Genomic DNA, 27,772 nt, shown 5'->3' with positions numbered 1-27,772 from the left:
TATAATTTATTTATTTATTTAAATTCTGAGCAGCATTTATTTGAAATAGAAATATTTTGCAGCATTATATAAATGTCTTTAATGTCACTTTTGATTAAAAAAACAACACTGAGTTATTCGTGTTCCTCAGTGACCATAAAAAACAACCACAACATTAAAGCCTGAAATCAACTCATTCAGCTGGATTGAGGAGGTTTATTAGTCACTGTGAACCAGAACTAAGTATTGAGTAATTAGCTGGTTGTAATAGCAACTACATGCCTCATGCTGAGCGTTTACAGGGTCTTTCTATCTCATTCACATCTCCAACTCATTCATGAATTACCATAGGTTGAGTTACACATTGCAATCTGAGACCTCACAACGCCCTCCAGTGGCGCACAGACATATATCACTCTACAAAAATGCATATCAAATGCCATCTTTTTTAATTAGAAACATAAAAATATAGTAGTTACCACTGATATTTACATGTAGTATGACAAAATAAATTTAAATAAATTAAAATACTGAATTGAATTCACAAATGCATGAAGAAAATAGTTAATATTATCATATTGATGCACTATAAAAGAAATATCATGGTTATTAATATTATTGAATGATTTTTAGTTTTATTAACCTCTCTGAAATATGTGACCCAGGACCACAAAACCAGTCTTAAGTGTCAATTTTTCTATTGATGTATGGTTTGTTAGGATCGGACAATATTTGGCTGAGATACAACTATTTGAAAATCTGGAATCTGAGGGAGCAAAAAAATCTAAATATTGAGAAAATTAGCAATGCATATCAAAAATTAAGTTTTGATATATTTACGGTAAGAAATTTACAAAATATCTTCATGGAACATGATCTTAATATCCTAATGATTTTTGGCATAAAAGAAAAATGGATAATTTTGACCCATACAATGTATTTTTGGCTATTGCTACAAATATACCCCAGCGACTTAAGACTGCTTTTGTGCTCCAGGGTCACATATGTGCCTAAAACTATCTAGATGGAAACTGCATTAGAATTATTTGAAACAAACCTTTGTACTTGATATCTTTGCTCCTGGTACATCAACATCTAATAATGAATGAAATAATGTTCCTACACCGTTTAAGTCAGTCAAACAATATATATTTCATAACTATAGTTACAGTTACCCTAAACTCACAGATACAAGAAAATATATGACTTGTAAAGTAGCTTTCAAGTATATATATACAAGTTCATATATATGTAAAATTAACCTTCTTTAAAATGTCTTAAAAGCTAATGATCCCGCTTATGATCCCATTATGAGTTATATTCCCATCACCATACAGAATATTATTAAACATGCATATTAAACCGTAAAGCATATTGTAGTACACATGACTGTACTAGTATTCTGGAAATCTGCTGTTAACTTATCAGCAACTAAGAGACAGTGGTTTTCTGTCTTTCTGGCTAATTATAGACATTTTCCAGACCATTCGTGTTGGGTGGAACCATGGTTGTGGTGGAGCCAGAGCTTTTTGGATCATCAGAGAAATGACCAGCAACGTCATTATGAATGTGGTAGTAATACAGGAAGAGAAAAAACCCTGAAAAAAGAATCAGAAAAAAAATAATTCAACTGCTTTTATAACCCGTTGTAATCAAATATTTTGAAATCATTTTAACAATGATTAAATTACTAATAATAAAATATAAAAAATTAAAAAAACATTTTATTAAGATATTTAATTCAAATAAGTTGCTGAAATCTGTAGGAAACGTTCTACAAAGCCAATTGTTCTGATGCATGTGATTGTTTCTCACCCTGAAACGAGTTCAACACAGTGAATATGTAATATGAGGGAATGAGCATCGGTCCATAACTGAAGAACGCCACAGACCACGTCAGACCGAAGAGCAGGAACAAACTCAACACCATCATCAGCTGCTTTCTGAACGTCTTTCTCTTGCCGTCAGTCGCTCTTAAGCGTCTGACCTGAACAATCCTAGTTAAGATAGTGATGAAGATTCCTGTCGTGAAGATGAACACTAAAGCGTAGTAGCCGATGTTCACTGTGTAGTGAATGTAAGGATTTGTAATCCAGCACCTGTAATTAGAAAAGAATTAAGAAGACAATCGGTAAACATTCATGAATTTACATTTACATTTAAATTTACAGAACTTACATTCGTGAAATTTTTTCAGACGTTGTTTTTATGATCACTGTTTTATATTCTCCTACAGAAGCAATAGTTATGACTATTGGAGCAGGAAATGCTGAAAACACACAGAGACAAGGCTTATTATAGATGAAAAAAAAAAAAAAAAACTAAAAACACTGAAAAATAAATGGATAAAAAATAAATAAATAAATATATATATATATATATATTTTTTTTTTTTAGATATTTTTTTTTTTTACAGAAAATCATTGTTTTATTTCAGTTATAAATTTAGCTACATTTCCCATTTTGATTTAGTTTAACTTGATATGCAAAATAACCAACAAAAAAAAAATCATAAAAACTAAAACATATTTACAAAAAAAATCAAATGACAATTTTATTTAGAAAAACTAAAGTTTTCCTGAAAAATATTAAAACTAGAAAATTAAAATTAAAACAAAATAAAATTAATTCAAAGTATGAATAAAAACAAGTGTTCAGATGCTCTTAAAGGAACAGCTCAAGAAATAAATAAATATTATACTAAAATTATCATGACAGTAATTCATATGACTCATGTGCAATATATTTTCTTCAATATATCCAGTTGACAGTTGGAGATGGTTTTATATATATATATATATATATATATATATATATATATATATATATATATATATATATATATATATATATATATAAAATATATTCCTGTGGCTAATTTTACACAATGATTACAAAATTGGTCTCGTTTTTTTCATTGGTCTTCAAGTTTTTTTGTTTTTTTTTTTCCTTCTGGGGCCTGAAATAGAGGAATTTTGGTCAATATTCATAATTAAACAATATTTTGCTGAATGTGTTTTTGTGCTGGCACCTTGGCTGGTTTAGGTCTGTCATGGATAAATAAATATAACAATAAAACCGCCAGTAGGTGGCAGCAAGTCCCTGTTTTAATAAATTACTTACTGAATCATTCATATCAAATGATTCGTTCAAAATGGCTGATTCAATAGAAGTGAGACCATCCCTGCATTCCATTCGGAAGGGCTCATCCCTATGCCCTAATCCCTTCAAAGGGTTGAAGGGTGTAGGGGACCAAACAACTGTTTCTTGAAGTGCCCTTTTGCGTCATCATCCCATGCCCATACGATGGCGCCGTCATCATGCACAGAATCTGTGCAAAGGATCATGGGGGACCGACGTGTAGTGTATGAATCGCTAAGGATCACTGTTTCACAGCTGACCCACGACTGCACTGCCAAGTCCAGCTCCAACCACATCATCAAGTTCGCTGATGACACAACAGTGGTAGGTCTCATCAGCAACAATGATGAAACGCACTACAGAGAGGAAGTGGCACAGCTGGCGAAATGGTGTGGCACTAACAACCTGTCCCTCAATGTGAGTAAGACAAAGGAGGTTGTGATGGACTTCAGAAGAAACTCTGGTGATCACCCCCCACTGACCATCGACAGCTCGACTGTGGAGAGAGTCAGCAGCACTAAATTCCTGGGGGTGCACATCACAGAGGGTCTCACCTGGACCACCAACACCATGTCACTCTCCAAGAAGGCACAACAGCGCCTACACTTCCTCCGCCGGCTGAAGAGAGCAAGTCTCCGTCCACCCATCCTCACCACTTTCTACAGGGGCACCATTGAGAGTGTGCTGACCATGTGCATTATTTATTATTATTTCTTTTATTTTTATACAGGGACAATGCACAACAGTTAGCTATAAAGCTAATTTGCATCTGCAGTCCCTGGGCAGGATGTTGTTACAAAATTACCAAGTTCAATCAAAACAATACAGTACAATACATACAACACATACAATATCACATCATACTCCATTAAATAAAAAATCAACTCAATGATCACATATTTTATTTTCCTTAAGCCATACTTTAAGCGTAATTTTAAAAATACTAAATGTTGCACACGCTCTAATATAAACAGGTATTAAATTCCATCTTTCTGCTGCTCTAACTGAAAAAACTGATTGTCCAAAAACAGTTTTCTTAAATTTAGTTGAATAATCACCTCTAACTGATGACCTAGTCTGCCTGATATTGTCCTTACAGAAAGTCACACATTGTTTAAGAGGCGGTGGTGCAAAATCATGAAATAATTTATACATCAAACACACATCAGCAAAAAATAAAAAATTATCAAACGTCAATAATTTATAATTTTTAATAATATTGCAGTGATGATAACTCCTTGGCTTTTTAGCTACAATTTTCACAGCTCGTTTATAGATGGTATATAATGGTTTTAACGTAGTTATACTTGTATGGGACCAACTTGTAGCACAATAAGATAAATGAGGGAGGATCATTGTATGCATAAAGAGTTTAGCAGCAGCCACAGGTAATTGGTGCCTAATATTTCTGAAGATCATCAAACTTGCTCTAGTACTTTTAGACACCTTTTTAATATGTTTTTTAAAATTTAAATTGGAATCCATAATCATACCCAAATATTTAAAATGCTCAACAATATTTATTACCTCTCCTTTAACTAAAATATCTGGACAACACTCATCAACTTTCCTGATCGAAAAATACATTCCCACAGTTTTACTCGTATTAAGAGTGAGGCAAGAATGACATAGCCAATCTGAGACTTTGTTCAATGCAGCAGTAAGTTTGATAGCAGCTTGTTCTTTTGTCTTAGCATAAGTATAAACAACTGTATCATCTGCATACATCTGAACCTGGACCTCTGGACAAACTGTAGGCAGATCATTAATGTATAAGCTGAACAAAATTGGTTCAAGAACCGACCCCTGTGGGACTCCAATATTACAATCAAGAAATGGTGAGCATACATCATTAATTCTTGTACATTGTTTTCTTAAACTTAAGTATGACTCCATCCATGTTAATGTATTAGTAGAAAAATTAAATCTTGATAATTTAGACAAAAGAACACTATGATTAACGGTATCAAAAGCCTTTTTAAAATCAAGGAAGACAGCACCAACAACACCTCCCCTATCAAGACTGGATTTAATTTGTTCAACAAAATAACAGTTTGCTGTCTCCGTAGAGTGATGTGCCCTAAATCCAAACTGCATAGGATGTAATGGAAAATGACCAAGATTTAAATGCTCTACTAACTGATTACAAACAACCTTCTCAATTACTTTAGAAACAACTGGTAGAATACTAATAGGTCTATAGTTAGTTACATTAGCAGGATCACCAGTCTTAAATATACACTCAAAAAAATGATTCGGTCTAAATTGACATTTTATGTAATTCAATTGCATAACAATTTTCCATCCATTTAGATTACATAGTTTTAACATAAACAAATCAATCAACTTAATGTGAGTCATATGCATCAGTCATACGTGAATGACACAGGTAAGTTTTATGTAATAATTCACAGCAAAGTCCCCACACTGCTCAGTGTTCATGTGTTTCCACACTACAGAGTGTTCATGTAGAATTGAAGCAGTGTTGAGTCAATGTGATGATTGATCATTAATGATGAACAGCTGCTGTTATCAAGAAGAATCACCGAAGGAAAGAGAAACACAAGAATTACAACTGACTTCAGCCACAGCTGAAGATGAAATCAACTGAAATAAAAGAAGACATTAAATCTCTCAAGATCTGATTAAACATTTTCACAAACAGCATCAGATTGACCAGATTGACTTTATTTCTGTCAGACTTCTAGAGAAGCTCTTATTGAGAATTAAAAGAGGTTTAGATGCTTTATTGTTTTGTTTGAAATCACCATCAAAGAGACCAGTGTTTCCTTTTGTTGAGCTCTTGACCCTTGACATTTTGGTGTTAATATTACACTGGTTGCTTTAATTGTGTGATCATTTAAAACACATTTAGCTTAGCCAGCGAAGCCAAGTGAATAAGAGTTGTGGGTAGATGATCCACTGACCTCATTTCAAGTCCAGTTTCTGATTATGTAGACATTAAACTGTTGTAGATTTTTTCATAGTTTCATATCTTGCAGTATTGTAAATATCAGATAATTTGAATAATTTACAAATCACTTTGTGCACATAAAGTTTTCATCTGCAGCAATACAAAGACCACAGACATCAATAATCAGTATATGAATCTCAACAATGGTGACAGTCAAGAACATATTCAGATGAAACTCTGAACATCACAAAACAAGCTACCAAAAAAAAAAAAAATCACAACTAAAACAACATACGTAAAATAAAATAGTAGGAATAAAAGAAAATAATCAGACAATTCAGCTGCGTTGTTTATTCATGCTGCAATGCATGCTGGGATACATGGGAGAGTCTTGTACTATGCTGGTACCAAGCATGCATTGCAACATGAAGCATTTTGTTGACTGTCACCATTGTTGAGATTCATATACTGATTCTTGATGTCTGTGGTCTTTGCATTGTTACAGATGAAAACTTTTTGTGCACAAAGTGATTTGTAAATTTTTTAAATTATCTGCTTTTACAAGACTACTAGATCTGAAGCTATATAAAAAACCTAAAGCAGTACTACATCCATACAATCAGATGTTGGCCTTGAAACGAGATCGGTGGATCATTTGCCCACAACTCTTTTTTTTTTTTTTTTGTCTTAGCTTTGCTGGCTAAGCATGTTTTATATAAACACACAGTTAAAGCAACCAGTGTAATATTAACACCAACATGTCAAGGGTCAAGAGCCCAGAGCCCAACAAAAGGAAACACTGGTCTCTTTGATGGTGATTTCAAACAAAACCATAAAGCATCTAAACCTCTGTTAATTCTCAATAAGAGCTTCTCTAGAAGTCTGACAGAAATAAAGTCAATCTGGTCAATATGATGCTGTTTGTGAAGCTGTTTAATCAGATTTAATGTCTTCTTTTATTTCAGTTGATTTCATCTTCGGCTGTGGCTGAAGCCAGTTGTAGTTTTTGTATTTCTCTTTTCTTTGGTGATTCTTCTTGATAACAGCAGCTGTTCAACATTAATGATCAATCATCACATAATTATCTTCTTAACTCCAGCACTGCTTCAATTCTACTTGAACACTCTGTAGTGTGGAAACACATGAACACTGAGCAGTGTGGGGACTTTGCTGTAAATGATTACATAAGTCTTACCTGTTTCTTACCTGTTATGTTAAAACTATGTAATCTAAATGGATGGAAAATTGTTATGCAATTGAATTACATAAAATGTAAATTTAGACCAAATCATTTTTTTGAGTGTAGGTGCTATTACTGCTGACTTCCAGGCACTTGGAAAATAACACTGCTCTATTGACAAATTAACCAAATGAGCAATAGGTGTACTAAGAACATTTGCATACTTTTTAACTAATACAGAATCACAATCAAAAACATCCTTGGCCCTAGAACTCTTAAGTTGGCTTAACATTTTTATTAAATAGGACTCAGATACTTCAGAAATATTAAAAACAGGAAAATCATGATTTGGTAATATCCTTGCTTCTCACACTAAATCCTTGTGTTAAATCTTGGACTGAATCTATAAAATAATTATTAAATACACTGGCAATTTGATGTTTATCTTGAATTAAACTTCCATGAACTTGTAATTCAATGCCTTTATTATTTTTCTTTCATACTGTATTAATATTCTCCCATACTTCTCTACTATTCCCCTTAGCATAATTTATAAGGTCAATAAAAATTTTTGCTTTCGCTTTTCTAAATTCCTTTACAACTTTAATTACGTAAGTGTTGAAATGTCCTTCTATCATGAGCTAACCCTGATTTAAGCACTATTTTTAAAGCATGGTCCCTCTGCCTCATTAACTTCCATAATTGTTCATTTAGCCAAGGCAAATTCTGCTTCTTTCTGGAAAAAGTGACATTTTTACTAAATTCACCCTTAATCTTGTTAATTGTTACCATTAAACACTCAGAGGCAACTTCTAAATTATCAGTAGACAGAATCTCATTCCAATCTAGTTTTTTTAATTCCTCTTCAAATTCATTTTTAAGTCTTTTCGGTATAATATTTAGCACATTTTCTTTGTCTTGTTGATATAAAAACCTACGTTTTGTTAATTTTCTTACCACTAATATAAGATTATGATCTGATAGCCCTGTTAATAAATTTATTGACTTAGTTATTCTTTCTGGTTTGTTGCTAAATATTAAATCAATTTGAGTTTCAGATGATGAGGTGATTCTAGTAGGGCCCTCAATTAACTGTACTAGGTCAAAAAGACTTACTATCTCCTGAACCTTTTTCCTATTTGACTTCTCATTCCAATTTATATTAAAATCTCCAACCAAAATTAACACTCTATTTCGATCAAAACCCTTCAAAAGATTTCTCAGATGATCATAGAACATACTATTTGATAAAGGAGGTCTATATATGCCCACAACAGTAAATGTCATACATGGAGATAAAACAATTGTTACAGCAATATATTCTATATCTACTAATGTATTAAATTCAATTTCCTTACATTTAATGCAGTCCTTCACGTACATAAGCAGTCCACCACCTTTCCCAAATTGTTGATCCTTTCTGAAGACTTTATATCCCGGGACCAGATATGCAGTGTTTGGTGATGACTCTGTCAGCCACGTTTCTGACAAGCATAGCAAATCAAAGTTCGAATTTATAGCTGTTCCAGTTGTTCAGTTTTTGAGGCAACGGTTCTGATGTTTAAATGCCCCATAAGTAATCCTTTGGGCTTTGAACGCAAATCCCATAAAAGTTTCTCATGATTTGCTGTTTTAAACAGATGAAAATCCTTTGTCTCATTATGTGCTCGCAGTTTAAAAGTACCTTGTAGTCTGTTGACTCCAAAAGGCTGTGCATCGTCTTTATTAAAATTAGGTCCTGGATTTTGATGAACGTCACTCGCCAGAAGAAGGGTGATGGCTAAATAGCTGATTGTTCTCCGAAACAATTGAGATGGTTTTCTTCTCTCGATAGATCGCAAGTGCTTTGTTGGAAAAGCCACTTTTTCATCATTTAATATAACGGAGAAAGAAGTGAATTGGCTGCATAAATCAAAGGTAGTAACAACAACTTGCGTGTCTGTCCACCGCTGATGTATATTTGTTTCCCAACAGCAGCGTAATGATAGAAACAAAAGGATAGCAATATAGCCAATAACAATGATTTTCTTTGTCCTCTCAGCAGTATTTTGGCTTTGATCGACTCTAGTTTCAAAGTTATCACTGTCTGGTACGGGAACTGTACTGCAGCAGACCGCAAGACCCTCCAGCGGACAGTGAACACAGCTGCAAAGATCATCGGTGCCCCTCTCCCCTCCATCCTGGACATTATCCTTACACGATGCTCCAGCAAAGCCAATAGTATCGTGAAGGACTCCACACACCCCTCCCACAGTCTCTTCCAGCTCCTACCATCAGGAAGACGGTACCGAAGCATCAGAGCCCGCTCTGCCAGACTGCTCAACAGCTTTTTCCCCCAGGCTGTGAGAGCCCTGAACTCAAATCACCCGCCCCTCTCTGAAACCCCATACAAACCCCCTACCTCCTGAAACATGGACCATTTGAAACTTATGGAACTTTTTTGTGCAATCGAAGTGTGCTACACACAGGTGAGTGGGCCTGTACAAACCACCTGTAGTAGCACACTCTCCTTCTCTATGCGCACTAGTCACTTTTCACACACACTGCTGTGTGTATACAAATCCCACAAAACGACTCAGTAATATATGTATGTTTACATGCTCATGCACTAAAAATCATCCTGCACTGTTCCCCAACCAGCTGCTGACTCACAATGTTTCTCTTCGCACATGTACAGTATTTATCTGAAGCACTCGTATAGTTTGTATAGTTTGTATTTTTTAGTTTATGTATAGGTAAACATTTTTTTTATATATATTATATTTATAGTCAAAATCTATCAGTAGGATAGTTGTGTATAAGTTTATATTGTTTTACTTCATTGCTGTATGCCTGTATTTATGTAGCACCGTGGTCCTGTGAGGCACAACATTTCGTTCCACTGTATGCCCCCGCATGTAGCGGAATGACAATAAAGCTCAACTTGACTTGACTTGACTTCAGATAAAAATCTTTACTGTTCTACTAAAGAAAAAAATTCACTGACATCTGGGATGGCCAGAGGGTCAGTAAAATAACAGCAAATTTTCATTTTTGGGTGAACTATCCCTTTAAAGTGCCCCAGTTGTCAAACATTACATTTGTAATACAACATTTACAAATATTACTACTGTTCACAATTACATATTTAAATTCCGGCAGATGTTAGAAATAAATTAACCTGGTGTTACTACGTATATACATACACTGTTTAAAGGGGTCATATGACGTTGCTAAAAAGAACCTTATTTTGTGTATTTGGTGTAATGCAATGTGTTTATGTGGTTTAAGGTTCAAAAAACACATTATTTTCGACATACTGTACATTATTGTTGCTCCTCTATGCCCCGCCTTTCTGAAACGCGTCAATTTTCACAAAGCTCATTGATCTGAGATGCTAGGTGTGCTCTGATTGGCCAGTGTGATTGGCCGAATACCTCAAGCGTGTGACGGAAATGTTACGCCCCTTACCATATTGTGATGCCATGTCCCGGCACGACGAGACAAAAACAATAAAACCCATTATAAACAAGGCATTTGTTGCATCCAGTGGGGACATAATTACTGATTATAATGACTTATACTGTCTTTTTAACAGTTACCATGTCTGCATTTGTAATCGGCGAAACGACAAACAAGCAGCACTACTCTACTCGGCTCAAAACTCACGTTTGAATAGTCAGTGGCAAATTCTTTAAATATGAAAACATACTTACAGGCTGTGAGTCAGAAGCGCCAGACTGTCCTTGCAAAGTTGGAACTGCCCCACTTTATAGAAACAGCCTTTGAGCAGCTGGCAGATACTCACAGGTTCAGGAAATAGTCCTCCGTAAAATGCGCTGCACACACTCTAATATTTGGGTTGAACTGTTCTGGAACCGTGTTGTAAATATAACTTAACCACTGATTTCTTGTTGTGTCCTCTTTGGAAGCCCAAACAAAGTAGTTTCACTTTCACAACGACAGCATCTCCAGGGCATGGCGCCGGCGGCAGCAACAATACTACAGCGAAAATAAAAATCACGCCCTTTTTCTTTGCGTATACATTTGGGTAGTGTTATACAAATCTTCCCACACAATGATGTAGACATGTGGGGGCGTGTGGGGGATTCTTAACTCAAATTAAATTCAAAACTCAAAATCGCATCATATGACCCCTTTAACATTTAAAAGTAGTGTGTGTGTGTGTGTGTGTATATATATATATATATATATATATATATATATATATATATATATATATAGGTGGCATGGAACGCGTACCAAACTGTACGGTTCACGGGGCAAATTCCAAATGGAAGTGATCATCCCTATCCCCTTGGAGTGGGGACTTTGGAGTGAACAGGGCACGTGCGAGCCATTATTTAGTCTATGTTAATTTGCAACAGTTATGCTAACAACAATAAAAAGACATATGACATTAAAACAGCGACATCTACTGACGCACACAGTGCTGCGTTGTCACAAAAAGAAAGTTAGTAAATGAATAGAGTGCAAATAGAGTCATTCCACCAGATGGGAACAGTTCATGTAAAAGTATGTGAAAGTGATTTTGTGCCTCTTTGGGATGAACAATAAAGCGACGTTCACTTGCAGAACACAAGCTTCTAGAGGCACATAAGTCTGAAGTACAGAATTTAGGTAAAGGGGTGCAGAGCCAGTAGTGGTTTTGTTGGCAAACATCAATACCTTGAATTTTATGCGAGCAGCTATTGGTAGCCAGTGCAAATTAATAAACAGAGGTGTGATGTGCATTCATATGTATAAATAACAAAAGTAAATAAAGAAATACACATTTTAAAAAAATGACAAAAACTTGATATAAAGTACATAAAATACAGTCATGGCCAAAAATATCGGCACCCTTGGTAAATACGATCAAATTCACAAAAATCTAAACTTTCATTGGATAATAAGAATTTAAAATGGGGGGAAATATCATTATAAAATAAATGTTTTTCTCAAATACATGTTGGACACAATTATTGGCACCCCTAGAAATTCTTATGAGTAATATATCTCTGAAGTATATTCCCATTCATATTCACAATTTTGAGCACTCCAGGGTGATTATGAACATGAAATTATCCAGCCATGGCTTCCTGTTTCACAGAAATATAAATAGGAGGGAAAACAAAGGCCAAATTCCCTTAATCATCCATCACAATGAGAAAAACCAAAGAATATATTTCTGATGTGCAGCAAAAGATAATTGAGCTTCACAAATTAGTGAAGTGGCTTTAAGAAAAGAGCTAGAGCCGTGAAAGTTCCCATTTCTACCATCAGGGCAATAATTAAGAATTTCCAATCAACATAAAATGTTAGGAAACTGCCTGGAAGAGGACGTGTGTCTATATCGCCCTAATGCACAGTGAGAAGGAGAGTTTGAGTAGCTAAAGACTACAAGGACCACAGCTGGAGAATTGCAGAAAATAGTTGAGTCTCGGGGTTAGAAAACCTTTAAAAAAAAAAAAAATTGTCAAACAGCACCTACATCACCGCATGTTGTTCAGGAAGGTTTCAAGAAAAATTCTCCTTGCTCATCCAAAAACAAACTCCAGTATATTCAGTTATCAGACACGACTGGAACTTCAAATGGGACTGGCTTCTATGGTCAGATGAAACTAAAAATAACAAGATGGGTTTGGTGAACACAGGGATAAAAAGTACCCCATGTGTACAATGAAATATAATGCTGTATTTTTGATGTTGTGGGCCTATATTTCTGCTGGAGGTCCTGGACATCTTGTTTAGACGCATGGCATCATGGATTCTATCAAATACCAACAGATAAAAAATCAATAAGTGACTGATTGTTAGAAATCTTATAATGGGCCATGTTTGGATCTTCCAACCGTACAATAATCCAAACACAAACCTCAAAAACAACACAAAATGGGTCACTGAGCACAAAACCAAGCTTCTGCTGGTCATTCCAGTCCTCTGACCTGAACCCTGTAGAACATGAGTGACCTGAAGAGAAGAAGCAGCAACATGGAGCTGTGAATCTAAAGGGTCTGGAGTGATTCTGGATGAAGGAATGGTCTCTGATCTCTTGTCAGGTGTCTCTAACCTCATCAGGCATTATAGGAGAACATTTAGAGCTGTTAAACTGGCAAATGGAGGTTTCAGAAAATGGAGGTTTCAGAAACAAATGTGTATTAGAGAAAAACATTTATTTCATAATGATATTTCCCCCCATTTTAAATTCTTAATATCCAATGAAAGGTTAGATTTTTGTGAATTTTTTAAATAAAAATCAAAAGGATTAACAATGCAGATTAATTTTCACAGCCTTCTTTGATCATATTTACCAAGGGTGCCAATATTTTTGGCCATGACTGTATATTTTATATAAAAACTTTCTGAAATTAAATTAAATTATTAAACTATTAACTTAAATCATTTAATTTAATTATTGGATAAAATTATTAGATTATTACACTAACTTAACTTTAGGTAAAAACTAAAACTAAAATTAAATTTAAAACAGAAAATACAAATAAAGTATTCAAATTAAAAATAAAAACTATGATGAAATGCTAAAAATAACACTGATAGAGACTAATTATACTGTAGTTTGTTGAGTGTTGAGATACTCTTAAAAAAAAGTTGTAAACAAAAAACACAATAAAAGTATAATGACGGTAGTTCATGTAACAAACTTTCTGCTTTTTGTTTTAAATATTTTCATAAGGCAATACTATAATAGGGTTTTGTTGCTCTAACTCACCCCAGCCCAGCACGGTGATCTTCCTCGTGTAGTTTGTGATGGTGACGTTCTGTCTGAGGAGCCATAAGTACATATGAAGAGCTTGAATGAAGAACCAGGTGAATGAGGCCAGCATGGAGTAATGCAGGAGCAGCGCTATGAAGACGCACGCAGCGTTGTCTTCTGTGTTAGCGACGCTCTCGTTTGACAAAAACGAGACATTCAGTAGAAACAAAGCCACAAACATGTTCATCAAGATCTTCGTGGCCTGATTTGATTTGGCTTTCCTATTAAAACACAAAAACAACTGTTCTTGTAACCTGAACGAATACTTAATTAACAGCTCTAACTATGTTTTATACTTCAGGATACTCTACCGCAGCAGGAAATGCATGAATAAAGCGATGGCCAGAAAAAACATAGAGATGCCGCAGCCGATATAAGTGATATAAGTCAGTGATTCCAGATCCTGCGCTGTGACGTTTGCATCTGGCGGAGACTGAGGGATCAGAGAAAACAGAACAAATCACATGTTTGTTAGCAATTTTTAAAAGTTTCTTTTTTTCTTTTGTGCATTTACTAGCATTTAGACATGGACTAAAAGACTCTGATATTGATCTAATGGAATCTTTAAATGAAACCTGAATTATGAAAGTGTAAGTTCTTCTCACCATCAGCACTGCAAAGAAGGTCAGATGTGAGCAGGAGCACTTTATGGTGTTGTTGATTCTTTCTGTCTCGCAGCCGGACGTCGTCCAATTAAGTTCGACTTCAAAGAAAAGATAGTGACAAATGAAATTAATTATACAAATTAATTATAGAAAATAAACTGGGTTTGTTGATAGGAACTGATCAGTACAGTCATAAATGAATGTACCTTTTCCATCCCAAGAAACGCAGGACACATTACTGACCTGTAAGAACACGTTTATCTTTAGTTTGTTTCCACATTGTCTGACCATTATAGCAAAATCAGTTCTGCAACAAATCCTTCATTACCTTATCATTAAGTGTAAAGGACATGTCAATGTTGTCGGTAAGGTTGGAGATTTTGGCCCTCATCGTTATACCATAAAATTCATTGTTTAAAAAAGTCTGATTATTAGTTTCATCCTAAAGCAGAAACCAAGAGAGCAATCATGGATCAAATATAAATGTGTGTGTGAATATGACAGATGATAAAAATTTGTCCAAATGTGACCCTGGACCACAAAACCAGTCTTAAGTGTCAATTTTTTGAAATTGAGATGTATACATCAGAATAAATAAGCTTTCCATTGATGTATGGTTTGTTAGGATCGGACAATATTTGTCTGAGATACAACTATTTGAAAATCTGGAATCTGAGTGTGCAAAAAAATCTAAATATTGAGAAAATCACCTTTAAAGTTGTTCAAATGAAGTTCTTAGCAATGCATATTACTAATCAAAACTGAAGTTTTGATACATTTACGGTAAGAAATTTACAAAATATCTTCATGGAACATGATCTTTACTTAATATCCTAATGATTTTTGGCATAAAAGAAAAATCAATAATTTTGACCCATACAATGTATTTTTGGCTATTGCTACAAATATACCCCAGCGACTTAAGACTGGTTTTGTGGTCCAGGGTCACAAATGTAGATTTTTTTATTTATTTATTTATTTTAAAGAATCTGTCCATATGAGACTTTAAAAAAAAAAAAAAATTAATAGAAGCATACATACCTTTTTTCTCAAGTTTTTGAAACGTAGAACTCCAACAAATGCACTTCCATTGTTTTGAAGACGTGATTTATCAAAAGCCTCCTTTGAAATCTTTGCTAACCAGGAACAGCTTGTATTCAGGTCACTTTGACTCTCAACAACCTGTGAAAAGAAGAATTGCCATAATAACTGATGAATCATACAATGTTTTAATGCGTCTTAGCTCTTAAGTTTACCGTGGCATGATCTGAAGAGTAGCATATGTTGATGTCTTTGGTTTCTGTGTTCTTGGCTTGTACATAAAGAAAACCAGCACCATTCTCTGTGACGATCATTGCATTGCTTTTATTGCTTTTTTCCATCTCTTCCATCTGAGACTCCAGATTGTCCAAGGCTTTTCTGTAAAATGGATTGAATCACATGGTATTCTGTAACAGAGTTTTAGACATTATATATCCACTGTTAAATGCACACTTACGATGCCTTTGAGGGATCAGTATATCCATTCTCAACTGTAATTGGACTAGGAGTTGCCTCAGATGGTTTGAGATTGTGCTCTGTAGTTGGATTGTGTGTTGCTGTATATGGTGTGAAACCAGTAGCTGCGATATTTTCAGAAGAATCAGCGGTTGATTCCTCATCAGTTGTGTTATCACATTTGACACAAATCCATTCACACTGTTTAATATTCAGAGCATATCTGCTTCCTTCAGCACACAGAAATAAATAAGGGATGTTTTTTTTATTTGTATCTTTGTGATAATTGACTGTTTAAGTGCAAAAAGTGGCAACAAAAAGTCGCAGCTAACAGGCTTTCAGAAAAAACAAAACTTCAGCATAACATGAGTGTAACTGCAATGGAGGAATTGATTTGGTTTATCATGTTTATCTGTAAAATAATTAAGCAACATAATTTATTTTATGTACTGTTATTTGGATTTAATGGGCTTTTAATTTTGCTTAAATCTTTTAATGTGTGGTTTGATCAGTGCGAAAAGTGACTGAAAAAAACGACTGAAAAAATATTTTAGAAATCTTACCTTCGCATATGTTGCTGTTATTATATGTAGCATTTGCACAACTTTTCTTAAGATCAAGATGAGGGGTTTGTGAACAACCTCAAGAGAAAATGACAACAGACAATTCAAAAAAATCAAATACTACTACATATGAAGTCAAAAAATTAGTTGGTAGCACCATGAAGCTTGATGATGAAAGAGCTTGGCTGTCATTGGCCAGACTCTCTGATGAACCTCAACCTTAATACTAAACACATACAGTCTGTTTTCATATAATCCTAATATTGTGTTGTGTTGATCAAACTAGAAAACTGATTAAAAATACTGACTCGTTACTCGTTCTGTTGACGGCTTGTGCACCTGTTGTGTCACAGTGAATGACTGTCTCCTGCTGTATTTGAAGACTTAAACTGAAATAAGAAACACTGTAGAAGAGGACAAAATCCTACCTGCGAGTATGTCTGGCAAGATTAGACACTTGCATAGGCTGAAATCAAGATGATTAGAGCCAGTGGTGTTGCAGCTGATTTGCTGTATCTGGCAAGACACAGTATGACCTGCAGAATGAAAGATAAAATTTGTACAATTCACACTAAATATAACTATTCTAAAATAGTCTGCAATTATACCAATCTGCTCTTTCCCAGGAACTCGTTACAGAGCTTACAAGACAACACACACGCAGACTCCATTCAAATGATTTAGAGATTGACCAATATTGAAGGTTTTTTTTATTACTGATACTAATACAGATTATTTGCATGTTTATGTGCCCAATACCTGATATGCAGAACCAACATAGTTTTTATGTCTGTTTTGTGATAACGCTTTTTGTCAGTACTGTAATTTCTATAATTCACATTCATCAGTAATTTCAGTCCTCTTAAAAACGACAAAAAAGCTGTCAAAATTTAGCAGTCTTTCGTGTTAAATTTCTTCTTCATATTAAAACAATGAAAACAAAACTTGCATCTTTTTATTCATAACCAGCAGCAACACACACGTTATATTTAACAATAGGCATAATACATTTACAAAGTCTAATGTTTTCAAACAGAGCACAAATAATGACAAAAGAGTCTATAAACCTTGCATATTAAGTTTAATTATTCATTTTAAACTATAGTTTAAAAGGTTTGTGTTGATTTAATATGTCAGTAGCCTATAGATCGGCAGGAAAGTAAAAGTGAATACATAATTGCTATTTCACAATTCATCTCAACTAGCATGTTATCAGAATTATTAATAATGTTTAGATTATGAGGTTTTTTTCCCGATGCATTTACGCAGATTTTATGCTCAGATTGCAATCTTTCATGGAGATAATTCATTTCTACAGATCTGTAATATTTAGATGCTTATTAGCAAAAATAAATGGTTATGTAGTAAATATTAATATAATTTAGGGAGTTTTAAAGGAGTGGATTTTAATAAATGCTTTAATAAGCGCAATGTCCCTGTCAGTCTCTCATCTCTGTCCTGTGGTCTTATGTGCAGTTCTCAAAATGCCCACAAGATGAGGCCATTTCTCAGTGATTCCAATATTACAAAACCAGTATCCAATTATTCCTGGACAAATGCTTACTTGTTGGGGAAAATGACGGTAAAACAGACTATTGGTTAATATTTTGTTTGTAGATCATTTCATCCACGTGTCAGGATCTGTTTTTCGTTTGCACTGACTGACAGAATGATGCAACCCCAGCAATGATTACTCACAAGCATTGATCAAACACTTTTTTGTACTTATGTGGTGGAATGTGTGTGTGTGGGTTGTGCACTTACCCTTAAACCCCCCCAAAAAAAAAAAAAAAAAGAACATACCTATAATCTTTGACATTAACACTGTTGTAGAATAACAGGCAGCTGATGATTAACAATTACCATTTCGCAAAAAACACAGTTTTATGCCTTCAGCCGTCTCATTCATTCTGATGTTATACTCGGCTCCATGTTTTATGATGGAGAAACTGTATGATCTGCATTGTCCTGAAAAAAAGAAAACATTTTACAAAAATAGTTTATAAAGAACTTTAAATTCAAGATTGGTTTATGAATAAAATATACGCAGGTTTTACCTTGAGAAGAAATGCTTAGCTTGATATTAGCTTGAAAATTCCCAGTATTTCCAGCTAATTGACAATTTAAGGTTGGATTTATATCTGATAGAAAAACAGAAATGTCAGTCGTCACAAGTGTTTTCAGATAATAAATCTGCAGTATTCACACAGTCATGTTAGCAGTATATTTCACATCTACCTGGAACTGTTGAGCTACTGCTGTTCCAGAAACACTGATCTGTCGAACTGACTTGGATTATCAGTTTTTCTGAGCAGGCTGTACAAACACAACATTATTAGACTATTACATAATGATGTATGACATGATATAACACTCAATATTACATTCATATACATTAATAATGTTTAATCATTATTTTTTGTTTACATTTTAGTTTTTTTTTTTAAATGTGCACCAAATAACATATTCATTGTTAATGTATTTTTTGAAGAAAACATACTTGTCTCTCGCATCGCACAACAGATGATCATCAGCCACAGCAAAATCAGCTTTTGTCGAGACATAATTTCCAGAGACAGCGGCCTGATAGAGACATATGTTAGTTTTGTTTTTTTACAGGCTTTGTAAAATATATGTTAAATCATTTTCTCATTACATTCTTGAGCTGAAGTCCACAGTCCAGGAGTTGAGAGAGTTTGATGTGTCCACATATGAAGCTGTTTGATTATGAGCCGCAGCTCAAAGCCTGACATACAGTTCATTTGAAAACATGCAAATCATGTTTATCTGGGCTTTAACTGTAAATTCCATTACAATCAGATCCAGTTTATCAAGTCATCTTTGATCACAGAGAGCAATACAAATGTAGAAAACAAATATTTAACAATAGCAGAAACAATTTGAAGATGGTAATGAAAAAGTAACTTTCATTAGTGGATATCCGACATGATTTAGATACAGAAAATTTAATGTTTTTACACTTTGTTGGTGTGTTTGTGCACCTTTCTGTGTAAGTGACATTTGCTTTGATATTTCCATGACCTAATAAATGACATTTGTATATTTATAAGTGTGACTATATGATTCTGGAGTCAGTCCATCATGATTAATAAAATGACATTTTATTAGTTTCATATGAGAAATACAGAGAAATATAACAGAGAATCATAAGCAACATAAAACAAGGATGGATTCACTGATTCTGACCGCGGTTTTTGTTTGTTTCCAGTAACCAAATATGTTTCACATCTGTGTTTGTGGATTTTTGAGAGCTGTTTTATGAAATGTCCATGCAAATTTCTGAATCCACAGGTGTGCAGACATTACTGTCATCCTGAAGATGTAAATTTGTTCAGTGTTGTTTGAGTCTCTCTGACACGCACATGATCACACGTGGATGATTATAACGCTGAATAAATCTAATGACAGTAATATTAGATCGTATCAGAGATTTGAAAGCACAATTTAATCTTCCTAGTTTTTAGCAACAATCAACAGATATGTTATTTGTTTTAAGTGATTTCAGGAAAATTGACCTTTTTCAGGGTCATAATTTTATGCACATCATTTTAGTCCAAGAGGAAGAAAGTCTGAGACAAAGAAAGCCTTCTGTCTAGTTATAAATATTTTCCACAGCATTAATGCTGGTTTGAGCGATGGTTGTGTTGGAGTCGGTGTTTTCTGGATCATCTGAGAAATTACCCACAGCGTCATTGTGAATGTGGTATATAGTATCAATCAAATAAAAAAATCCTACTGACCTTAATGTGTATCAGTCACTCCTCTCTTCCTTCTCTAGCCAGCTTTAGGGAGCAGTGTTTTTGTCAACCCTCTACAATGCGAGTAAATCACTCACATATGCGACTTATCTTCACTCTGGGCGACTAAATGATGTCTAATATTAGTGGCTAATCGTGAAGTCTACACTAGTGCGCGTGCACATTTAGAGTGCGTTCTTTCACTGCATGATTCAGTCTATTAAAATGCATTTAGAATGAACACAAATTCAAGATATGGGGGCAGAAAATGTATATTTACACCACTTCATATAGTTAATCAATTTCATACGAAGAGTGCCATTTTTCTCCAAAAATTACCATGATTATGAATGTGAGATTGATTTTTTACAACAGCTCAATAAACAATAAGTTAATTAAGAGACTTATGTTTTAGTCACCATATTGCCTGTTTTTGCTCTATTTCGCCAAAAATGTATTCCAAACACAGCCACAGCACTGTTTTGTGTCTCTGAGCAACTTGACGGTGTTTAGTTCCTGAATGAATCAAACGTTTAAATGATTCGGTTCAATCGCAATGATTCACTTATTAACATGACTTGCTGCCACTTACTGGCGGTTTTAATTTCACATTTCGACTTTCTCAAAAGTTTTAAATCATTTCGAATATCAATATATCAAAACATTATTTATGCATTTGTAATTGCAGGTTAAATGCATTTATGTCCCGCATTAAACAGTGTGTAAAGGAATCTAAATGCCTGTCTTATTCTTATTCTTATTCTAAACTGATTAAATGTAAGAATTTGACTCAAAAGATAATGGACACTTTTAGAAAAAATGGCTTTATATAATGGTAAAAATGCCCATAAAATGTAAAAATCTGTTCAAATTTATTGGAAAAGACTAATTTCTATCAGTGTGAATAAAAAAAAAAAATTTTTTAAATTAAAATAATATTCATGTTTACTCATTTTAGACACCTGATTTTACTGAAGGTTACCAGGATAGTTATAACTGAGTTTATTAAATTCATAAACAAACAAACTATATCTTCTCTATTTCCAGTTTGTAGGTGGATCATTCATTGCTACATTTAATCTGATTCTCATGCTTGATAAATCTTGAAAAATAATTTATGCTACTACTGCCCACTGACTTGGTATTGGTGCATCTCAATAAATTAGAATGTTGTGGAAAAGTTCATTTATTTCAGTAATTCAACTCAAATTGTGAAACTCGTGTATTAAATAAATTCAATGCACACAGACTGAAGTAGTTTAAGTCTTTGGTTCTTTTAATTGTGATGATTTTGGCTCACATTTAACAAAACCCACCAATTCACTCTCAACAAATTATAATACTTCATAAGACCAATTAAAAAAAAAAAACAATTTTTAGTGAATTGTTGGCCTTCTGGAAAGTATGTTCATTTACTGTATATGTACTCAATACTTGGTAGGGGCTCCTTTTGCTTTAATTACTGCCTCAATTCGGCGTGGCATGGAGGTGATCAGTTTGTGGCACTGCTGAGGTGGTCTGGAAGCCCAGGTTTCTTTGACAGTGGCCTTCAGCTCATCTGCTTTTTTTGGTCTCTTGTTTCTCATTTTCCTCTGGACAATACCCCATAGATTCAGTCAAGCACACCAACACCATGGTCATTTAACCAACTTTTGGTGCTTTTGGCAGTGTGGGCAGGTGCCAAATCCTGCTGGAAAATGAAATCAGCATCTTTAAAAAGCTGGTCAGCAGAAGGAAGCATGAAGTGCTCTAAAATGTCTTGGTAAACGGGTGCAGTGACTTTGGTTTTCAAAAAACACAATGGACCAACACCAGCAGATGACATTGCACCCCAAATCATCACAGACTGTGGAAACTTAACACTGGACTTCAAGCAACTTGGGCTATGAGCTTCTCCACCCTTCCTCCAGACTCTAGGACCTTGGTTTCCAAATGAAATACAAAACTTGCTCTCATCTGAAAAGAGGACTTTGGACCACTGGGCAACAGTCCAGTTCTTCTTCTCCTTAGCCCAGGTAAGACGCCTCTGACGAATAATCAATAAATCCATTCTTGTCTTTTTTAATTTCAGGTTTACTGAGCATTGTCTCAGGTTGTTTGATACAGGCAGTTTTGTTCCCTTGACTACAAGGAGTAGTTAATTTATTGCAGGTCATACACTTCCACTGATCTTTAAAATGCAGAATGTTTCCACTTCTTTTCTCTTTAGCACACAGAAATAAATCAGGGATGCACTTTATTAATGCATTTCTCAAAGTCTCAAAGATTAAAACTGTTGCATTTTTTAAAAACCTATAAACACTGTGATCTCATCATTTTAATGTTTTATCGATGCATGTAGTTGTATATATTTACCTCTATACCATGGTGAAGAAAAAAAAAATACATGGGATTTTCATTGTACATGAAGTGAGAACATGCAGGAACAAAATCATTGTAAGCAAGAGCTGAAAATAAAAACTGCATAATGTTCTTGCATTTAACTTACATTACACAATGCACTATAATCTTTGGGGAGAATTTTAATTTTGTTTTATGTGTTATATTTTAATTAATATTTAATTATTGTATTCTTACCTAGATTACTGAGGCCCCAGTTGAATATAAATCTTAAAGGGTTCACCCAAAAATGAAAATTCTGTCATTAATTACTCACCCTCATATCATTCCAAACACGTAAGACCTTCGTTCATCTTCAGAACACAAATTAAGATATGACCCTTCGTAGACAGCAATGCAACTGCAATGTTTCCAGGTCCAGAAATGTAGCAAGGACATTGTTAAATAGTCCATGTGACATCAGTGGCTCAACCGTAATTTTTTACGAAAATAATAACGATTTATTCAGCAGTTCTTCTCCCCGAGTTACCGTCTTCTTGGGTAAACGTACCTATTAAGCTCACCAAAATCTACATTTCAATTAAGATATACATCATTAAATTCAAAAAGTCTGGCTGTGCTTAATGGGTACATTTTTGTACCCTTTAAGCACACCCCTGTTCCCATTAAACTCACATCATGTTTTATTAAAAATTCTTGTTTATTTTAAGGAAATCTTTAAAGAATAATTGTAAAAATAAAATTTTTTGAAGGTAGTCAATCACAAAAAATAACAGAACACTAAAATCAAGCAACAAGGCATTCAAGTCGATCAGTTATATATTCATAGTGAAATGTCATCTAAGCACATTGCAGCATCTATACTAGTCCATGTTCAGCTAAGCAACACATTCAAAAATCAAATAAAACAAACCAATAAAACATTTAATTCATGGGGATGAACACAGATACTAGCCTCATTATGAAGCCTCTTATTAAATGGATGTCAATTTATCTATAGTCTCTTAAGGCTGGAGAACACTACATGATTTTTGGCCTAGAGAGGTTGATGCTAGTTGCCAAAGATCAGAACCAGTCTGCAGATTTGAGTCGACAGAATCCATAGAAAATCGATCAAATTAACTTAAAGTGACAAACATCAGTTAATATTTAACGTCTGTTTATGAAGTATTTACATAGACGTTCAATGTAGAAGAGCTTAAAGAGAGCACACTGAGCTTAATTGGAGCAGAAACAATTTCTAATAAATTTCATGTAATATTTATTAAAATGACTAAATAAATAGTCTAGGTCAGGGGTCTCTAACCTTATTTAATTCGGGACCTACTTTTTAAAAATGAAAGCGGCTGAGAGCTAACAATTTTATACAGTATTTAAATCTTTTAAATAATGTATCAATCAATCCAAGCTGTTATACACAGCATTATTAAAATGTGCTGGGAATATTAAAAAAAGGTACTGATACACTTTTTTTTTTTTTTTTAATAGAGTCAGAACGATAAATTAAATTTTATCTGCTCCATGAACAGTTCTACATAAGCTAATGTGAATTCTAAAAATCTCAACACTTTTGATAAAAAGGTTGATCGGTTAAGATTTACAACAAAAATTTGGTCTGAACAAAAATATGGCAGACAGACTGAATGAATTTGTAAATCCACAGTTTGACAGCAGGTGGCGCTTATGAACTGCAGAACAGAGCTGTTTCCACAGTAACCTCTGTAAATAAAGGTGCGCTGAGCTTCTAAACACTGCTTTTTATTACGCATTACATGGAGGGAAGATGGAAAGCAAATGCCATCAAAACTTTTCTGAAGACAGTCGGTTTCCTATTATGCATTCATACAAATAATTGAATCATACATTCTTTCATATAATTTCCCTCAACAATCTGCCTTCAGTCACATTTTAACACAAAACGAAACTACATGTTGCGCCTGTGTGAGACTCTTAATAACTGATTAAAGCAGAGCAGTATTTACTGTGAGTTTTTCAAATCGCGATAATCAAATACGGGTTTAATGATAATTAAAATACAAAACAGCATTTAAAATAATAAAGTATTTCCTGACAAGCTACCTCTAATCAGACCGAGCGACGTGTTGGAGACCCCTGGTATAGGTCATATATTAAGTTTATACATATTTTAATATGGACAACTATTATTAACAATATCTATGAAATTATACTTTTTCTTATTGATGTCACACTAAAGCTGTGTGATTTTCATAGTAGTGCACCCTTTAAGCTCACCTTAAAATAATATGAAATCTTTAAAAATGACAGTACTGTAAAACGACAGACCAGCAATAAACTGTAAATTTATAATATTATAGATGTAAAAGTACAAGCCAGTAATGCCTGTGAAGTAATATATTAGTGTAGCACACAATCTTATACAGCTAGTCAGCTAACTGTGTTCTGTAGCATCTGCGCTGTGTTGCAAAAACTATCTTTTGGATCTAATGTAATTATTTCCCACATCCAAGTTCCAGGTTATAATATGCAAAAGTCTGAACATTAATCTCTTAATTTTACAATAAGTAGTGAAACTTATCCAAAATAAAGGCTTAAACATCTAAAAAAAAAAAAAAAAAAAACCCTGCACATTTAAGGGGCTCCTTTTTTGGTGAAAAGTTTTTAGACAGCTTTCAAAATGGCCGCCAGACAGTGTGAACATATGGAGACTCGTATCTCAGTAAATTACATTTCATTAGCTCCATTAGAATCATATGAGAAATACATAAGAAATATAACAGAGAATCATAAGCTGTTACGACCGCTAGGGGTCAGCCGTAACAGGAAAAAGGAAGAGTCTCAATACCAGAGAGATGTTGAATTACAAATAAGGGTTTTAGCTTCAGGGGCAGACAAGGCCAAAATAACAAACAAAACATCTTTTTTTTAACACTCTATACTTCCTAAATCAAAATGAAAGAAAACAAAAATAAGAAAAAAATTATGTTTTTTTAAAATTACGGATTCACTGATTCTGACCGTGTTTTTTTGTTTGTTGTGTTACCAGTAACCAAATTTGTTTCACATCCGTGTGTGTTGATTTGAGTAAGCTTCTGTATCAAATAACAAATGTCTGAATCCACAGGCGTGCAGACATTACTGTCATCCTGTAGATGTAAATTTGTTTTCTAAATAAGATTGTGTTGAGTCGCTCTGACCAACCCGATCTCATGAAAGTGTGTATAAATAGTAGACCAAATAAAAATGAAAACTGGTGGTATTGATACGTAAAAATGGACTTTGGCGTGTACAGTATATGCCGCCCTGGCCGCCCGAGTCCCCGGATCCGCCCTGGCCTCCGGACTCCCCTGAAACGCCATGGCTCCCGGAACGGGCGCCGCCCTGGTCCCTAGAAGCCTCCAGAACGCACTCCCCCCTCCCCCTCCCGCTCCCCCTCCCCGTATAGCCAAAACGAGTCAGAAAACTGAAATAAGATATTGAAATCAGATCAGACCCAGAAGGAAAACAACAACTTTCCCCCCACTGAACACAATATATTTTATTTTTAAGAAACATAGAACATTTTGTAACAGTAAACATGTCAGGCTAAATAATTAAAATAAATAATTGAATTCTTCTTAATTAAATTAAGTGCAGTCACTTAAGTGAGCCTAAACCTGCAGCTCAATAATCAAAAACATAAAAACAATTTCTGTAAAAAATAAATAAATAAATAAATGCAGTCAATAAACCTGCAGCTCAACAAGGTTTTTGGAGACATGCTCACTTTATACACATTCATCTTTTAGTCCAAGTTATGATGCAGGAATGTCCACCTTTCCTGGATTTAGTTTGGAGCGGTGAGGTACGAGGATGTGTGCACATACACATAAGGATAGAGAGCGCTAGTGTGTTACACACACAAACACACACATGTTTCTTTTTGTGAAAAGTGGGGACATCCCATAGGCGTAATGGTTTTTATAGTGTGCTTACTGTATGTGCTATTGTCCTACACCAACCCTACACCTAAACCTACCCCTTACAGGAGACTGTGCCTTTCAACTTTCCCCAAAAAAACCTCATTCTGAGTGATTTATAAGCGTTTTGAAAAGTGGGGACATGGGTCAATGTCCTGAGATGTCACCTTCACCTTGTAATACCTGACATACCTTTGTCATTATACACATCTATGTCCTGACTTTTCACAAAAACGCGCACACACACACACACGGTCTCTCTCTGTACAAGACTCAAACAGTGGCAAACACACCTGAGAGCCAGCAGTTTGTTTGTTTTTTTTAAATGTCGTGATTTTGAACAGATGTAAACAATGGCAGGAGGCTTAACATTATAGACGTGATACCAGCTAAATTTAATTACTGTACTAAATCGCAGAAACGTAGTACTTTAGTCTGCTATTCCCTGTTCTGTGAAGTAACGTGAGGGAGGAAACTAGCTGACCTTAGCTAGTTAATTAGCAATGTTATCTGCCTCGGTAACAAGCGAAATAGTATTTAAACACTGAAACAAATGGCGGGTGGGTCCCTGTCTTGATCGAGGGGTGAAAGAGGGAGAAATGAAGATGACACAGATATATTGTTTATGTACGACCTGGAAGTATTTATTTAGCGATCAGTGCTAAAACATCATCTGTACGTCACATTGTAGTGTACGGAACATGGCAGAGATGCACCGATTGCAATTTTCTTGACCGATTCCGATTTCCGATTTTTTGGAAAAGTGACCTGCCGATACCGATTTTTGCAGATTCCGATTTTCTTTCTAAGGACTATAATTGACAGCATATACAAACAAAAATGTATGCAAATTTCAATGCAAAAATTAGTTACATAATAAAATAAATTATTAAATATTATAATTCCCCCAATCTGGACTAAGTTGCAGATTTTCTCTCACTTAAACAACTCTCAAAATAAAGTGCTCTGTGACTGGAAAGAGGAAGAAATGGTTAACTTAAAATTAGTTGCTGTATGTAACAAAACAGATGTCATTTCCCACTATATTTATAAATGGTCATTTTCCCCCCCTATCCTTATTAAATGTGTCATCTTTCACA

At 34.5% G+C, this 27,772-nt stretch overlaps 1 protein-coding gene across 1 annotated transcript; it reads right to left on the bottom strand.

The window, feature by feature from the left end:
* Positions 1-19,352, bottom strand: LOC131522647 (adhesion G-protein coupled receptor G1-like). Its single transcript, XM_058748260.1, has 19 exons — positions 19,293-19,352; positions 19,137-19,219; positions 18,875-18,952; positions 18,694-18,777; positions 18,500-18,604; positions 17,065-17,172; positions 16,637-16,714; positions 16,075-16,303; positions 15,833-15,995; positions 15,618-15,758; positions 14,905-15,018; positions 14,783-14,819; positions 14,577-14,674; positions 14,283-14,404; positions 13,927-14,192; positions 8,573-8,698; positions 2,158-2,248; positions 1,795-2,078; positions 1-1,577 (listed from the first exon to the last, which is right to left on the bottom strand). Coding segments are annotated over exons 1-19 (2,346 nt in total). The 5' UTR covers positions 19,295-19,352; the 3' UTR covers positions 1-1,440.
* Positions 19,353-27,772: the final 8,420 nt, after the last annotated feature.

Source organism: Onychostoma macrolepis, chromosome 17, assembly GCF_012432095.1.
Source record: "Onychostoma macrolepis isolate SWU-2019 chromosome 17, ASM1243209v1, whole genome shotgun sequence".
Lineage (NCBI taxonomy): Eukaryota > Metazoa > Chordata > Actinopteri > Cypriniformes > Cyprinidae > Onychostoma > Onychostoma macrolepis.
Note: the sequence above shows the minus strand (reverse complement) of the source record. Positions and strands in the feature narration are given on the sequence as shown.

Bases quoted from the DNA above. Each gene is read 5' to 3' on its own strand.
- LOC131522647 (XM_058748260.1), bottom strand. The intron at 16,715-17,064 runs GTAGGATTTTGT...TTTTCTCTTGAG, and splicing joins CTTGCCAGACATACTCGCAG to GTTGTTCACAAACCCCTCAT. The intron at 16,304-16,636 runs GTAAGATTTCTA...TGTGTGCTGAAG, and splicing joins TAACAGCAACATATGCGAAG to GAAGCAGATATGCTCTGAAT.